This window comes from Priapulus caudatus, unplaced genomic scaffold (assembly GCF_000485595.1).
Source record: "Priapulus caudatus unplaced genomic scaffold, Priapulus_caudatus-5.0.1 Scaffold1152, whole genome shotgun sequence".
In the NCBI taxonomy this organism is placed as follows: Eukaryota; Metazoa; Priapulida; class Priapulimorpha; order Priapulimorphida; family Priapulidae; genus Priapulus; species Priapulus caudatus.
Genome location: NW_014578213.1, coordinates 7838 through 24322, shown reverse-complemented (window position 1 = coordinate 24322; position 16485 = coordinate 7838). Strand labels below are relative to the sequence as shown.

General features: G+C 40.7%; 3 protein-coding genes across 4 annotated transcripts in view; 1 reads left to right on the top strand and 2 right to left on the bottom strand.

The window, feature by feature from the left end:
- Positions 1 to 36: 36 nt before the first annotated feature.
- Positions 37 to 6690, bottom strand: LOC106815585 (electron transfer flavoprotein subunit alpha, mitochondrial-like). Its single transcript, XM_014820063.1, has 6 exons — positions 6513 to 6690; positions 3643 to 3794; positions 2700 to 2982; positions 2090 to 2340; positions 1778 to 1918; positions 37 to 555 (listed from the first exon to the last, which is right to left on the bottom strand). Exons 1-6 carry the CDS (start codon positions 6616 to 6618, stop codon positions 484 to 486), a joined length of 1005 nt encoding a protein of 334 aa, XP_014675549.1. The 5' UTR covers positions 6619 to 6690; the 3' UTR covers positions 37 to 483.
- LOC106815583 (transmembrane and ubiquitin-like domain-containing protein 1) lies at positions 6690 to 11705 on the top strand. 2 transcript variants are annotated; one of them, XM_014820059.1, is made up of 3 exons: positions 6690 to 6765; positions 7742 to 8602; positions 9566 to 11705. In XM_014820059.1, the coding sequence occupies exons 2-3, from the start codon at positions 7815 to 7817 to the stop codon at positions 9966 to 9968; spliced, it is 1191 nt and encodes a 396-aa protein (XP_014675545.1). In that variant the 5' UTR covers positions 6690 to 6765; positions 7742 to 7814; the 3' UTR covers positions 9969 to 11705. The 2 variants fall into 2 exon arrangements, with proteins under 2 accessions (XP_014675545.1, XP_014675547.1); XM_014820061.1 differs by having other exon boundaries at positions 6716 to 6794.
- Positions 11706 to 12133: 428 nt separating this feature from the next.
- LOC106815584 (3-hydroxyisobutyryl-CoA hydrolase, mitochondrial-like) overlaps positions 12134 to 16485 on the bottom strand; it is an 8345-nt gene continuing 3993 nt past the window's right edge. The window contains exons 7-11 of the mRNA XM_014820062.1: positions 15129 to 15274; positions 14740 to 14826; positions 13828 to 13983; positions 13495 to 13633; positions 12134 to 12984 (exon numbers count right to left, since the gene is read on the bottom strand). Of these exons, the coding sequence (XP_014675548.1) occupies positions 12866 to 12984; positions 13495 to 13633; positions 13828 to 13983; positions 14740 to 14826; positions 15129 to 15274 (647 nt within the window). The 3' untranslated portion in view covers positions 12134 to 12865. The remainder of the gene's footprint in view (positions 12985 to 13494; positions 13634 to 13827; positions 13984 to 14739; positions 14827 to 15128; positions 15275 to 16485) is intronic.

The following is a 16485-nucleotide window of genomic DNA, read 5'->3' as shown; positions in this document are numbered from 1 at the left end:
TTGCAACATCTCAAGATAAAAATTTAGTGCTAATACATAGGATAAACGTTTTTATTTTTAATAGTATTACATTACGTTTTCACATTACACTACAGCTTGCTGGCTCTCCTGTTTACCAAATCACACCCACAAGAAATGTTGCTATTAGTTTTACTTTGTGTGCATGTTTCATAAATAGACAGCAGGCTTATGCCATCTCAGACAGTAAATACATACAAAGATATAACATAACAACATTCTAACACTTTAAACGATCTGAAATATCAGAGTGGCCACAATCACAGAACAGGAGCTTGTATAAACCCACTAATGAACTTTTTGAAGGTCTTGCACCAATTGTCTTGTAATTTTACACATTACAAGTCCTGTTTTCTGAATATCTTTCAAATTTTCTTTACTTGTAACAACTAGCTCTCGATAGATCATGCAAAAAAATTTGTGATGAACATTTTTGTTAGAAAATGGTGTCATCTTTAATAGTTCCTACTTGTTACAAAGTTCTGTCATCTCCGGAATTGCTTTGAAGAGGTCTGCAACCAAGCCGAGATCAGCCACCTGCAAGATTTGATTACGAAGTAGAATATATAACATCAAGAGCGTATAAAGAAGGAGAGCATACAACGGTGAAATGCTGAAACCATGTTGCAGTATTAGTCGAATTAATAAACTTTCCCCGTTTTATTTTGACGATTCTTTGCAGTATTATTGATCAGCTGTCCTACCTTGTTAATATAAAACAACCCGCATGTCCCTACGATGTCCCTACGCTGAGATAACGAGCAGTGAAAATCTGGTATTTTCGCCGAAAACCGACTCGAGATACCTGCTGACTGCGACTGTCTCTCGCTTTGAGATAACTTCGGGAAACCTCGCGTGTTTCCGTCAATGATTGACAAAGGGAATGAATGACGTCTGTTATTGATTGCCATAGTGATGACCCCCCCACCTGTGCCCACCTCACGCTGGATGTAGTAAACTCTGTAGTACTGACGTAATGAGTCAGCGCTACCATGGCGCTACACAGCGGCGACCGGAAGCAACACACTGGCCACAAAGCGAGAAAGGGTCACAGCAAACAGGGATCTCGAGTCGGTTTTCGGCAAAAATACCAGATTTTCACCGCTCATTATCTCAGCGTAGGGACAAGCGGTTTGTTTTATATTAGCAAGGTAGGACAGCTGATCAATAATACCGCAAAGAATCGTCAAAAGAAAACGGAGAAAGTTTCTTAATTCGACTAATACTGCAACATGGTTTCAGCATTTCACCTTTGTACGATCTCCTTCTTTATACGCTCTTGATAACATGGGCCTCTGGCCAATTAGCCCCCCCCCCACCTTCCTAGAGTCCTACCCAGCTTTTTTCCTACCCTAAATTTCACCTGTAAAATTGAAGAAAACTGCCCCTATTATAATTTCCAAAGCTGTTAAGCCCAGTAACATTTGCCACACTAATTCTCAATTTGCTAAATAACTGCTGAGAAAATGCACAAGTAAATGTATGGCAAGTTGCACCTTTACCGTACAGGGGAAGCAGTGGCATTAGTGCTGAATATAAAAACCACACAGTCAATTTTTAAAACTGGCCTGGTTGCCATTTCTTTGCTATTAATACCATGCTGCACAGAGTTTGAGTGTAACATAAATCCACACATAATGAAACTGAAAATATGATAAAGGCCCAAGCAGTGTTACCCATTTACCGTAACATTTTTCTGAATAATTATGGCATCCAATAGAGTAGGTCTGTAGGTAATGTACTGGGTCAGTAAACTCACCTGGAAGATGGGTGCCTCGGGGTCTTTGTTGATGGCTACAATAGTCTTGCTATCCTTCATACCTGCCAGGTGCTGGATGGCTCCAGAGATGCCAACAGCCACATACAACTCTGGTGCAACGATCTTTCCCGTTTGACCAACCTACCGGTGATGCACAGCAATGTCAATGTCACAAGCGTCTTTCACGTTCAATTATAATGAGCTGTTAATGGGGTTTAAACTTTGCGCACAGCACTAAATAATAGCTCTCTTGGTAAACATTCCCAACGTTTCTTCTGCTTTATAGACAACTACTGTGATACGTCTGCACACCTGCATGTCGTTTGGCACCATGCCAGCGTCGACAGCTGCTCGTGATGCTCCCACTGCTGCTCCCCACTTGTCCGCAAGGGTGTACAACAGCTGGAAGTTATCTCCGTTCTTCATGCCACGACCTCCAGATATGACGATCTTGGCAGAAGTCAACTCGGGCCGGTCGCTTGTACTTAGGTCCGCAGACTCCCATTGGCTCAATTCATTACTACTACCATCGCCCGCAAACTGCTCAGAAGAAGCAGAGCCACCTTAATGCAAAAAAACCTCAGAGAATTCACTTATTGCAACCTCGAAGACTATTACGAATTAGTTCGACTATTTGTGCAACATTTTTTTCAGGACATTTTTAATGTGCACGTGATTTAATTGCCATCCATACTAAAATTCCTCTGTAAGCATTTCATCGCATATTACGGGATTGACAAATGAATTTTGACCTTCACGTTACAATCCATGACAATGTTCCAGTTCACATCACGACCATCACCGAACTTTCGTGAATGAGATTCGAGTGCCCAGTGCTCACACTTCTTCACTCAACGCAGACACCTGTGACTCCCTAACACCGGCAACTCTTGTCACCGGCCCTATGTTTCTTGCCACTCACCTTCTGTCTCTGCTGCCTCGAACGAGGTTCCTCTCACGGTGAGCACCTTGACGGCATCCTTGCAGCGGACAGTGGTGACCGCGTTGCCGGCGTAGATCGTTCGTACAAACGTCTCATGGTCCTCGATGCCGATGATGTCGGAGATGGGCGAGACGTCGAGCTTGGCGGCTACGCGCGGAATAAGGTTCTTGCCGGTGGCGGAACCCGCGGCGACAATGTGAGTGAACTTGAACTGATTCTGGCTGGACACGACGAGCGGTGCTATCGACTCGGCCAACATGCCCTGTGTATGAAATTAAAGCAACAGAGGAATTAAACCCTCTCAAGTGCTGGATATTAATTATCACTGCTTGCTATCTGGAGCACCGATGATAAAACTATTATTTCTAACTTAAAGGCTAAATTCTTAAGGTCTACTTAAAAAGACTAAACTCTACCTTGCACTTGCAGCCATTAACTTGCTACTCACTATTAATAATTATATAATTATAATTTCATTACTATGCAATATATAATAATTTAATTAATACTACCCATGTAATTGAAATTCGAGAAATCACCACAGAAAATTTAGTGTGCTAGTCATGCTTTTTGTGTATATATCCTTGGTAGTTATCCAATTTTATGAATTCAGAATTTTATTGTAAAAGTATGCTATGTATTGTATATGATGGATAATTGCCTAAATAAATAAAAAATAAGAACCCCACTTTCAACTTATTATCATACTGATATTTTGATATAATTGTGTATGACTAATGTACGTTAGTTATAAAATCATTTCACTTAGTACATATTCACATCTATAGTATGATCCCAGTCTCCACAGCTGTTGCATAATATATTCACATTATAGATGTAAACACCTTGTTTTTACAAATATCATTCTTACAAGCTTATTACTGGAATGTAAATAATGAAAGTCACAGTTAAGAAATCATACCTTAAATGCTTCATTTTCAGCTACAAGTATTTTTGACACACCCTTGACTTTGCTGAGCTGTTCTACAACTGATGCAGTCTTCTCACCAGCCACCAGACATGTTACATCTCCTCCGAATTTTGATGCAGCAGTAATTGCATTTAGTGTAACCCCTGTTTTAAGACAAATTGTTATTAAACATGTCACATTACGATGGCAGCATTCGAATCAAGGGTAGATGACAGTTAAATTTTAAAGGGTGTATCTGGCTATAAGCTAAAAATTCAGAATATCCACAAGTCCACAACTTTCTGGTACATAGTACTATAGATTTTCGACGAGAGGTGGTTCCGTTGTGATAACTGAGTCCAGTATCCTATTTTCCCTAGTAGGATGGTCAACATGTTGGACCATAAAGCAATCCTGGATCAAGTCCATGAATTTTATACCACGCGTATCAGCATCCAGGGTAATCCAGTCAATAGTGCTGTAATTAAAGTCTCCCATTACCCACATGGGTTTGCCCTCTGAGTATGCCCTTCTCAGTAAGGCATCAAACTTTTCATCGTTCTCGTCAATACAGTGGGGTCTATACACCGTCCCAATGAGCAGTCTGGACTTGGGGAATACAAACTCAATCCACAAGCTCTCCTCGTAACCACGATTTGATAAGTCAGGCCTAGTTATGGTCTGGTAACAGTCGCGACAATACACTGCAATACCTCCACCCGTGGTATCACTCCTATCCCTACGATACATCATATAGCCTGGTATTGTAAACACTGTCTCAGCTACATTGTCCCTACCCCAGGTTTCTACAATACCAATGTCTCGGTCATACAAGTGCTTCAAGTTCACACATTTTCTTAACCAAACTTCTAGCATTAGTAAACAAACATTTAAAAGTCTTCGGAGTCGGCTGTGCAGGTGCAATAACTTGTGTTGCTAACTCAGCATGGAACTCAGGAAACGTAACATTTGAAACTGGTGAGATTAAAAGCTCCTTATTTACATCGGTCCTTAGTTTTTTGCCCCTCTGGGCACAATTACTCCCTTGATGATGACAAGGTCTTCTCCCAGAGCCCGTCTTCGCTTAAGCTCCGTCCGGAGCTCATATTCCCTACTCAGGGGACCGTTGCCAGAAACATCGTAAAGTTAATGCTAATGTTAATGCTACGATAACACTTACGACTAATGTTAATGCTACGATAACACTTACGACTAATGTTAATGCTACGATAACACTTACGACTAATGTTAATGCTACGAGAGTAGCGTTGACAGAAACACATCGTAGCTACGAGCAAACTCACGATAACAGGAACTTCATAAGTTCATGTCACAAGGCTGCTGATTGGATGAGAATCGATCACAAAATTCAAATTCATAAACATTTATTGTACATCACAGTAATTTATGCATATTATCAGGAGTCTATCAATATTGATAGACTCCTGATATTATGATGGCTAACCACATACAAATAATATTTGCTGAAAAACGACGCGGTCATGAATTTATTCTGCACAAGGCAAAATCTCACGCTGTAACGCTTTAACGCGAGACGCGAGAGTCGTGGCAAGCGTGGCAAGCATTTCAAACAAGAGAACAAATGCCATACGCCATTTGTAAATGTATTGTTTTGGTTTACGTTCGGTAGATAATTAATGTTTTTGACGTGTTTTTCAAGAAAAACACATGATATTACTCATTAATATAAAATATTATGGAAGTGTCTAAACAACCGGATCCGGTTTCGGAGCCCTGAAAACTAAACAACCGGCTCTCTCTCTGATTGGCTAATTTTGTCACTTATTTAATTTTTTTTAAATTATTTTTGGCTAATTTTATTTTATTTTATAATTATGGTTAGGGTTAGGGTTAGGATTAGGGTTAGGATTAGGGTTAGGGTTTGGGTTAGGGTTAGGGTTTGGGTCTATATCCGAAACTTTCAAGTTGGTCTGAATGGCTCAATGGTAGAGCGTTCGCTTCGTTATAGTACAGTACCGTGTTTGAACCCCATAAGGTGTTTTTAATTGCCTCTGATTTCTATATTTCTTTGTATTTTATTTGTTTCTGCATCTATTTAGTATTTGTTCTGTAACGTTTGTTTATGTTCGGAATTAAATATATTTCTTTATGTTTTGCATTAAAAATTGTCCTATTGACAGTATTGTATATTTGTCCTGTTATGTTCAGAAACTGACCAATCAGAGAAGAGAGCCGGTCGTTTAGCTTTCAGAACTCCGAAACCGGGTCCGGTCGTTTAGACACTGCCAAATATTATATCATTATCACTAAAATTGTAATTCTTAGTCTAAATGTGTTATTTTCATCTTAATATTAATGTTACGAGAGGGTATGGGCTCTCGTAGTAATGTTAATATTGTTATGAGGATATTTGCGAGGATTTTTCGTTCTCGTAACATTACGATGTTTCTGTCAACGGTTTACGAGTGGAAGTTAATGGTAAGACTAATGTTGCGACTAATTTTGTTTCTGACAACGGCCCCATGTTCTTTCGTAAGATCCGCTCCAATATATGTGGACCTAAGTGAAGGGTCACTGTCACTGGCCGAATTGGTGAATTGCCAGTCACTGGTGAATTGCTTAGCTTTCCTCAATATTTCCCATTTACTGCTAATTTCTTTTAGAGTCACTCTGATTATCCTAGGCTTATCTCCTTGGTTTGACTGGTTTCCTATTCTTTAAAGGTACCGTATAACTTTGGCCCACTTTGGATAACTTAGCCTTGGTAAGTTGCCTTACTTGCCTTAGTTGGAGTTGGGACCACTTTCAACTTTGGCCCACAGACACAGTGTCAGTAATACTAATACTGTAGGCCTAGTGTATTACTATAAAGTATAAATCAAAAACTAACGCTTAGTTACCTGAAAGATTGGCATTATCATGTTCAGCAATTACTAGTGTACTATTAAAACGTTTAATTCCATTCACAATCAGGTTAGATAATCGTTTAGAGCCGTACGAAAACATGTTGAATGTCAATCTTCGGGCAGACCACTGGCACGGGTTCTCCAGGCGGAAGTTCGTAATACTACCACCAGATGCCAGCACACGTTGCCGTAGGGAGTTCCGGTTGTGTTGTATGTCGTCGCTGGAGATTTGCAGTAGAGCCTAGAGGTTCGAACGTTATTTACGAAACATTATTTGTATGTAATGTAGCAGCAAGTTAATGCTTTAAATTCAGTATATCTACTGTGTGCAGTAGCTTGTGTTAAAATGAATCATTCATAGTCAGCAACTTCACATTTGATTCGTTTCTAGCAACATACCAGGCACTGGCACTGCCACTACACCGTCACCGTCACTGCCACTACTCACTAGTCTGACTAGATACAGTATAACCCAACAAGAGTAGGGTTACATTATTGTAGGCCTGTACCGTAGTATTTGGACGCTCGTAGTATTTGGACGCTCCGTAGGCATGCTCTTTACGTCTTTTGTTTTGCTCTTGTTTTCTTTTTGTTTGAATCTTGACACTTGTTTTGCACGGCCGTAGGAAATAGTAGCCATGCTCTTTTGTTTTCTTTTTGTTTCGCCTTGTAACCTGACACACATAACACAGTCTTACGAATTTACTACATGTTTCAAATTGTTTCAATCAAATGTTTCCATCGGCATCAGTGACCGGGAAGTCCGCCATGTTTGTTTATTGCGACCGTTTCGATGGGCAAGATGCGCAGATGACTACTGTGCATACTGCGCTTGTGCTCTGTGCGCCCTTGCAAAACAATAAGCGCCTGCACGCATGCGCACTTAGGAGCTTCCAGTTTCGGGCGAGCGTCCAAATACTACGGTACAGGCCTACTACTCTTGTTGGGTTATATTATTGTATCTAACCAGGCACAAACTGTCACACACTCGCACACGCACCCGCACACAAACACACACGCGCACACACACGCACACAGGCAATCGCGCAAACACGCACGCACGCACGCACAAGTGCACACACACACGCACACACGCACGCACAAGTGCACACACACACACACACACACACACACACACACACACTTACACACACATCCAGAGAGAGAGAGAAAGTGTATACTGATGTGAATATAATATTTTATGCACCGCTCTTATACTTTAGGCACCGTGACACAATGGTGTTATCGCATTTACACGCGCTTGCAAGAGCAGCTAATTGATCCAACACGGAGAAAATGCCTCTGGTCGAAGGCTTCGGTGATGAGGTTGTCATCGTCCTGTCAGCCGTCTTGGGAATCGCTGTGCTTGTCGTCGCTTGGTTCTCCACGTCGGTGAGGGACTATCCATGGCGATCAATAATAATAGTGCAGTACAGGCGGCAGTCGCAGCAGGCAGAAAGAGTCGTGGCTGCCGAAATCTCTACGTCATCGCTAGCCGACTTGACGCAGGTGCCTCCAGCTTCTAGTCAGAGCGCCGATGCGGCCACTTCCGCGTCGGAAACCAGGAGGAACACTGTTGAAGGCCAGCAAGCAGACTGCAAAGAGCGCGAGGAGAGCAGGCAGGATGGCACTGATGCAGCACCACGCGATGCCACAGAAACGGTCGCACCCGTTACTGACGGCGGGGGACAAGCACGGACACGTTGCCACGACGACGACTATGTGATTGGTGATGAGGCTGAAGGTGCTGGCCAATCACAGACAGGTTGCCATGGTGATGATGCTGAGCTTGATACTGAAGCTGCAGGCACCGATTCCAGTTCCACTGCTAGGAAGGTGTCAACGAGTACAAGTACCCAAGATGTACACATGTCAGATGCCAGAGATGGCAATCAAGCTGATGATATAGATGAGCTCTCTAACCCTAGCCCTAGGAACCCGAGTGAATGTAATGAAATTAAAGAGGCATCCTCTAGTCAACAGCAAGTGACGCGATCAGAAATAAGGGTGCGACTAAAATACCTTAACGAGTCAGAGCGCATCGTACAGGCACAGGGTACTGACACGATAGAAGAGTTTAGAAGGTAAGCACAACAAACAATACATTTACAACTATTGTTATGTTCATTGTACATTCATATTGTAACGCTTATTTTTCCTGACTAAATGACTAGCACAGGTGTTGCTGGAAGAAATTTATTGTTACCATCAATATTATATGCTACTATTGCCACGAGGAGAATGAGTGTATACTGATAATTAATGAGTGTGGACAGTTAATTACCTATAGAAAATCCAACAGCCAAATAAGTGTACGTCTTTTAACAAGGTCATACAGTTTGAACGTTGTTGCTAGGTAGATCAAGGTCATACAGTGTGAACATTGTTGCTAGGTAGGTCAAAGTCATATACAGTTTGAACATTGTTGCTAGATAGGTCAAGGTCATACAGTTTGAACATTGTTGCTAGGTAGGTAAAAGTCATAAAGTTTGAACGTTGTTGCTAGGTAGGTAAAAGTGATACAGTTTGAACATTGTTGCTAGGTAGGTCAAGGTCATAAAGTTTGAATGTTGTTGTTAGGTAGGTCAAGGTCATAAAGTTTGAACATTGTTGCTAGGTAGGTCAAAGTCATACAGTTTGAACATTGTTGCTAGGTAGGTCAAGGTCATACAGTTTGAACATTTTTGCTAGGTAGGTCAAGGTCATACAGTTTGAACATTGTTGCTAGGTAGGTCAAAGTCATACAGTTTGAACATTGTTGCTAGGTAGGTCAAGGTCATACAGTTTGAACATTGTTGCTAGGATCACCCAGTTCAATCTGTACCAAAATGACATTATTATAGTGCTTTGTCACCAAGCATTGTTTTTTAGAACGACCATTCGCAGCACTGATTGGCTAGAACTGGCGCCGAATTGCGTTGCCCGAAAAGCATGACTAGATCGCAGGTCGTATCAGCTGTCGAATGCCACCCCCCCCCAGCGATGTTTTCGTCGCCGTCGCCCCAGCGCTCTCTCTCGTCTCTCATTGTTCCTTGCCTACACTACAGCACGCACTTCGAAGAGGAGCTGTCGGCGGGCCACCGCGTTCGCTTCATCTCGAACGGGCAGATGCTGGAGAACGGCGCGCGCTCGCTGCGTGCGTACGGCATCGGCGACAACGGTGTGCTGCACGTGTTGCTGACGCAGCCCGCGCGTGACGAGCGGCCGCTGCGCGATGACGCCGAGGCCGAGCTCGACGTCGGCCACCTCATGTTCCCGCTGTTCGGCGTCGTGCTCGCCGTCGTCTGGTACCTGCGCCTGAAGCACAAGCAGTACTTCAACATGACGTCGACGCTAACGCTCGTCGGCATCACGGCGCTGTTCGGCCTCAGCTTGTTCGCGCTGTGGAGAAGTCGCAGGGAAGAGGACGTTGCGCAACAGCAGCAGCAGCAGCAGCAGTCTGTTAGATGATTCGTTATATGTGCTTGAGCATGCTTCGATGCTTATCAAGGCTACTTGGTCGCAACTGTGACTAGGTTGCAATCGTGACTAGTGGGTCGCGGTTCCGAGAAAAGTGATCAGGTTTTGTTAGCTTCACCGGTGTAGCCCCTTTGTTTCCCCTCGCTCCTGTTGCTATACCGGTAGAGCTAGGGTTTTGTAGATCATTGTATTTATTTTTAGCAAAGTTAGTAGAGCAAACTGAGATATGTGCAGATGCTTCTAATTAATTTTTAGTTTTCTGAAAAAATAAGTGATTAGAATCATGTGCTCAGCTTGGTCACAATTATACGTGTTTGATGAGATTGGAACGTTTGGTGGTTCCCACAGCATCCAACTGTCTGGAGTTTTGATTTCAAATCTTTTGTGACCTCACAGGTGAACCCTAAATGCAGCAGTGACCCCTTAATTCTTTTACAAGTGAAACAAGCATACTTCCGTGGAGATGGTTCGCAGTGTGAACCAATGTGTAAAGCATGTCCATCGATAAAGCGAGTATGAATGCTATGTATCGAATAATAGTGTGTATTTATAAAGACACGTGATTATGTTTTGTTAATTTAGAATTACTTCACATGTATAGGTTATGATGAAATTATATAGCAGTATCTGCAAATCTTGAATAAAAAAATAAGTTCACTTGATACAACTGCCACACTATAATTACACAGGGAAATTCTGTGTTTGTAACTCTTTCCTCGTAGTTCGTAGTAGTTATCTTTTAAATGCATAGTGGTCTAAATTAATACTTTCAGGACAGTGGGTGTGATATTTTATTAGCTATCCTGAATATTTCCAAGAAATTGTTAAATCTGGGTGAAAACTTAATTTGATAATTTTATCATTTGAAGTGGGGGAATGGATCGACGGACAGTAATTTTATTACAATTTTTGTGCAGAGCGGGAGTGGAATTTTCCCCATTTCTATTATAACCCATGGTTTCAAAATGATTACTCCTGTCAGCATTTAGATAACTAAAAATGTTGTTTTGCACAGAATAATGACAAGGCAAAACATGGTTGCTTAGATTGGTTCTCCGATGCAGCGATCGAAAACAATTTTAGTAAGCCTACATAAGTGGGATAGATTTGCAAACATGTCTTTGTTTAATAAATGGTATTTTAACCAATTATCTGACTTGGTTCAGTATTCACTTAAAAATATGCAACGTGATATACTGTCCCAAGCTAGCCAGTATCGAGCATTTTTGCACTACTACTTAATCCCACCATGGATTTACCTTATAAATCGAAGATGCTACTGACATGAAATGCCATAAGTTTGTAATTTCGCATACACGTCCCAATGCAGATGTGTATGTAAAGCTTGGATTAGAGCGCAATTTAGCACTATAATGCCTGCACATCTTGCTGTTACATAATGCATTTCGGTATAGGGAGTGTTTGTAATATATAAATACGTACCATGTTAGGTACACATTTAAGAGGCCTGTGTACATGTTACACATGCGTGCGAGTAAATGCGTTATATGATATTATCTTGTATGTTGTTATATAAAGTGTGACACACTCGACTGAAATAGTAGCCAGCGTTTTGGAAATTACAAGCCTTTAATAGAGCTGAAGTTGGTTTTATATTAGTTGCAAAATACACGGGGTATACTTTGGTTATCTTGTCACGCTTAAAATCTATCCTTATAGTCATCTGTGGAGTTTTCCAGAATGAATTAAAGCAACTTTTAACATTAAGAGCAGCTTTTTGAAATATCTTTGATGTTACAGACAGAATAATAGTCTATCATTTTGCATGTTGTTGTTGGCGGCTGTACACACAAAGACTGGTTAACAAGCACACACCACTAGTATTCCATATCAAAATAATAAATGTTATGTTGGCCTCACATGATGTGGTATACCTAGATAGAATATGCTGTTTCTACATTCATGTATAGTCTGAGCTACCTGTCTGTTAATGAATTACTTTGTTTTAATGGCCCTGGTTTATAAGCATAGCTTTTATATGCACATTTCCCTATGCTTCTAAAATTCAACTCCACGACGTTTGTCTTCATGCCAAGAACATTTACATAATTTCTTGCATAGTTCTTACTAACCTTACTAAACTGAGTACATAAAAACACATAGTTGTATGTACAATCGAGTCTATATACAGTGGATTCTAAAGAAAAATGGCAAAATAGTCCTTTATTGATAGATGGCTTTTCTATAAATGCAGCCACTAACTAACACAGGTTTGACTGTATTTAGGAAAGCCTGTCACTGACATATTTCAAAAACGTTATTCTCCGAGCGATTACGAATACTGGACATATATCACATTTGGAAGTCTCGTTTCATCTGCACCCGTTCTCTGCTCACTATGCTTGCTGTACAATGTAACCAAAATACAAGTACAGAAGTTCGTTGAGTGTGATATTGGTCAAAGGTCTTTGGCACGCTGTGCACACACGGAGCAGAATTGCGCTGTCAGGGGGTGGTATGTTTTCAGTTAGCCAGCCTAATCCTTCCAGATGCTCTGTACAAATGCTATGTATAGGTGAATCAAATTGATACTTTGCAACTGAACATAAACACAAAAACGCTACCAGGATAAAGTTCATAGCATGGGGATGAACTTGTTTGCTGATACAGTATGCGTGGCTACAGTTTTGAGAAACTAAAATAATTTGTCCCTATTTTAATTGCATACTAATTAAATAATAGACATGATACCTCAATTACCTCCCTAGTGGAACAGAGATCTGATGTTGCAATAAAATTGGATTTATAATTAGAATAAGGTATACAGATAACATTTAATCAACAAAAACACCATATTTTACATTTTATGTAAGTTTTCCTTGGATGTCAACTAAGTAGAAATAAAGGAAGCATGGTTCCTGTCGCATCTACAGCATTAGTTCCTCTGCCTCTGGTAGAGGTGCGAAGAATTTGGCAACTGTTTCTGGCGAGACTGCTTCCAAGCACGAGTGCTGCCACTTTGGTTTATTGTCTTTGTCAACCAGAACTGCAGGAATAGCAAACAATTGTGATTAGCCAATGATGAACACCACTTGTTCAAGGATACAACAGCAATGTTCATGGCATGACCTCGATATCTAGACCTTTAAACCCAAGTTTATGTACACTCAATACAAGGACACACTATCTCACTATCTTTGCAGTATACATAGTGTCAGTGCCTGGGAAGTATATTAATAAGGAGGCCCCGTATGGATTAAATCTTATTTTTATTATCATGACATCATTTACAATCAGCGAAACCACGTGAGATATTGTTTCTCTAATTCCTGTGATTTTTTTAAAACATAAAAGCCTTCCCGGGAGTTTTCTAGATGTTGTTCACCAATTTCAATATTGATTATAGTTTAATTATCTAGTGATTTACAGACCCAAAGCGATAATGACAAACTACGTAACCATTTGTTACCATTCAGGACATTATTCCCCATGTTAATTATGTAGGTTGTGATGTAACAATAAGATCCGGTAAAGACTTGCTCCTGTACGCACATACCAGCACGGACACCTTCGTGAAAGTCATCATTTCTCAACATGTGCTTTCCAATCCTGAACTCTGTCTCTAGTTCTGCTTGCAAGCTCTTCGTTGCACCTTCACTAAGCTGTCGGAATGCTACCTTCATTGATAATGGTGACTGTTGACAGATAAAATCAACAATGACCATCAAGACAACTGTACGTCTATACATAATCGTGAAGACAAAAAATGCTGGTACCTTGTTCGCATGTTCTCTGTCCAATCTGAGAAATGGAGACATTAAATTTTTGTGAATAAATAAAAATTCAATTTTTACAGATGAAAATGATAACCTAAAGAAAATAAATGTACCATCTTCTTCAGAATGGCTAGCTGCGCCAGGGACCATTCAGAGCCATCTGCTTCCAAATCAGCAAATATCTGCTCCATGCTGTCTCCTGCAAACAGCGTGTTGATCTTTTCCATGTGGGGCTGCAGATGAAACTCTTTCTCAGCATCCAACTTGCTCTGTAAGACATTGCCAGTATGGGCTTCACATACATATGTGCATATTTCTAACACACATACATATATCCACGCAGCAAAAATACTTGTATATTGCTTGTACCTTAAAGCTGCACACTATACTAACACACATATATATTCACACAGGAACAATACTAAGCCATGTATCGCTTATACCTGTGGTGATATGCGTTCACAAGCACTAGCGTAGTGATACGCCACAATATAGTGCGAGGCGTAAACCGGTGATCACATGGGCTGGAAAGCATTCCATGTATATCCATCTTTGAATGCTAATAAAGAGCTTGACACCGCTCCATGGAAATGCCTGTCTTTGGCTTATAATAGCTATACCAATACTATTACAATACCCTGAACCTGTGCATATTACTAACACATACAACAGGTTCACGTTTATACTGACACAGTAAATAAAGTCTTGGTGCTCAAGCAAATATGAGTTCCTCTGACCTGGTCAGATCAAACTTGGCCTATGACCTCAGCAGCATCCATGTGTGCTGATGTGCAGTGTGGATCAACAATAACACAACAAATCTAAATGACTTTATTGACAGTGTTCACACAGTGTTTCACACCCCATGAAGCCATCTTCCATAGAAAAACTGAGGTCAAGGGTCCAAGGTAATAACTTCTTTCTGTCTTAGACCAATGACAAATATAATATGTCAACTCATTAATGCACACGTGTACAATACATGACACATCCCACTCAGTGACAGTAAGTCTTGGACAGCTTACCTGGTCGTGGTAGTGGTCCAAGACCTTGCTGATATCAGTTGCACCAGGATCATCTAGGTCAAGTAGTTCTTTCTCTAGACTGTCCAGCTAGACATAATAAGAGTAACTATTTTAGTGGTTACTGAGACAGTCCACAAATTCTTGGCAACTATTCCATAGCATAAATGGATTGATAAGACATAATATATCGATAAAAGATAAAGAAACATCCATCACTTTACCTTTCTTCTAATTCGTAAAGAAACTATATTTCATATAATGATGTGAACAAACTATCACAACACAATAGTAAAAGCTCATCATCTTAACACATTACAGTGCCATTATGTAACAATGAGTTTCTGTGGGACTGCTGCATGGAGAAATAGAAAACAATGCAGTTACAATACCATTTTAGCTTCAACAAAGTGTGTTGCCACGCCTGCCTTCTGTACGTCGATGCCCTTCAACCTGTACCCAGTGAGTGCCAGATAGAGGCCAAGTTTTCCTCCCAAACGTGGTAAGAAGTGTCCGCCTCCCACGTCAGGGAATAACCCTACAAGTACACAGTTTATAAATACTGTAATCAGATGTGAAATTGAAAGTCAATTTTGTAGATAGATTTTTATAATACTGCTGAGCATAGACTGAAAAGAAAAAAATCATTATAAATTATGTGACAAGTATTACATTGAATTTCAGTGATGACCAATATTTATTAAAATTAATGTTGCTAAATTTAAGGATACAGTCAGGGTTACGGACAAGTACCTCTCTAACGGGCATTGCAACTTAAAAGCTAACTCAGGTCGCCCTTACGACCTAGTCGCCAACAAAATTTGAAGATTGTACTTCAAAAACCAGCCAGATCGCCGATAAAAACATTGGCAACTAAACTCGACATGAGTTCTCTTATGATCGAAAATACGGTCGCCGACTGCGATCGCAGGAATAGAAACGGTTCTATTTCTATGCGGCGGTCGGCGACAAATCACCGCTGTAGAGTTACATGATTATCAAAAGTCACGTGATTAACAAAATGGCAGCCTACACAGCAGTTTACAAGGAGGGATTATTGCACAAACCCTTTCTCAAATATATATTAAGTTTTCCGTATATCACAGGCAATTTTTTAAATTATTTTTCTGTACATGATTATAACGATTTTCAGAAAATTGAGGATAGATTTACGAAGTTACCTGATGTTTACTGGTAAGCGCCGTTTTGTTGGTCATGTGACTCGTTTTATGTAGACTGGTCCTGGCGTCAAGCTTGGTCTGTTTGTGCTAAAGAACTGCTTGTGCTAGTACAAATACTGGGGCGCAAACCCGACTACGTTTCCTGCAGAACGCTACGTTCGGATCGGCGATGTACAGCGTGAAGTCACTTCAAGTTGACGTGAGTGTTGCTACGCTGCTAATCGGCGATAAAGTAGTTGCCGATAGTCAAATCGTAGAGTGACCTGAGCAGGGCTTAACTGCTCATCAAATTCAATCAAACTCATAACTATTTCATAAAAGAGATGTCTCTCTACGCTCTCAATGAAAATAATCATAAAAACTTCATCGGTAAGTATGTGACGGCAAAAATTGTGAATTTATATAAAAATATGCTTTTTTTCTTATTTCTCAGAAACAGCAAAGAGTTCGGACCTAAACTTTTAGCCATAAGTGTTCGCCAACTACATGTATCCCCCGTGTTCTCCCCAAGATGTGTAAGGGTTAGGGTTAGGGTTGGGTTAGGGTTAGGGTTTTGTTTGTTCGACCA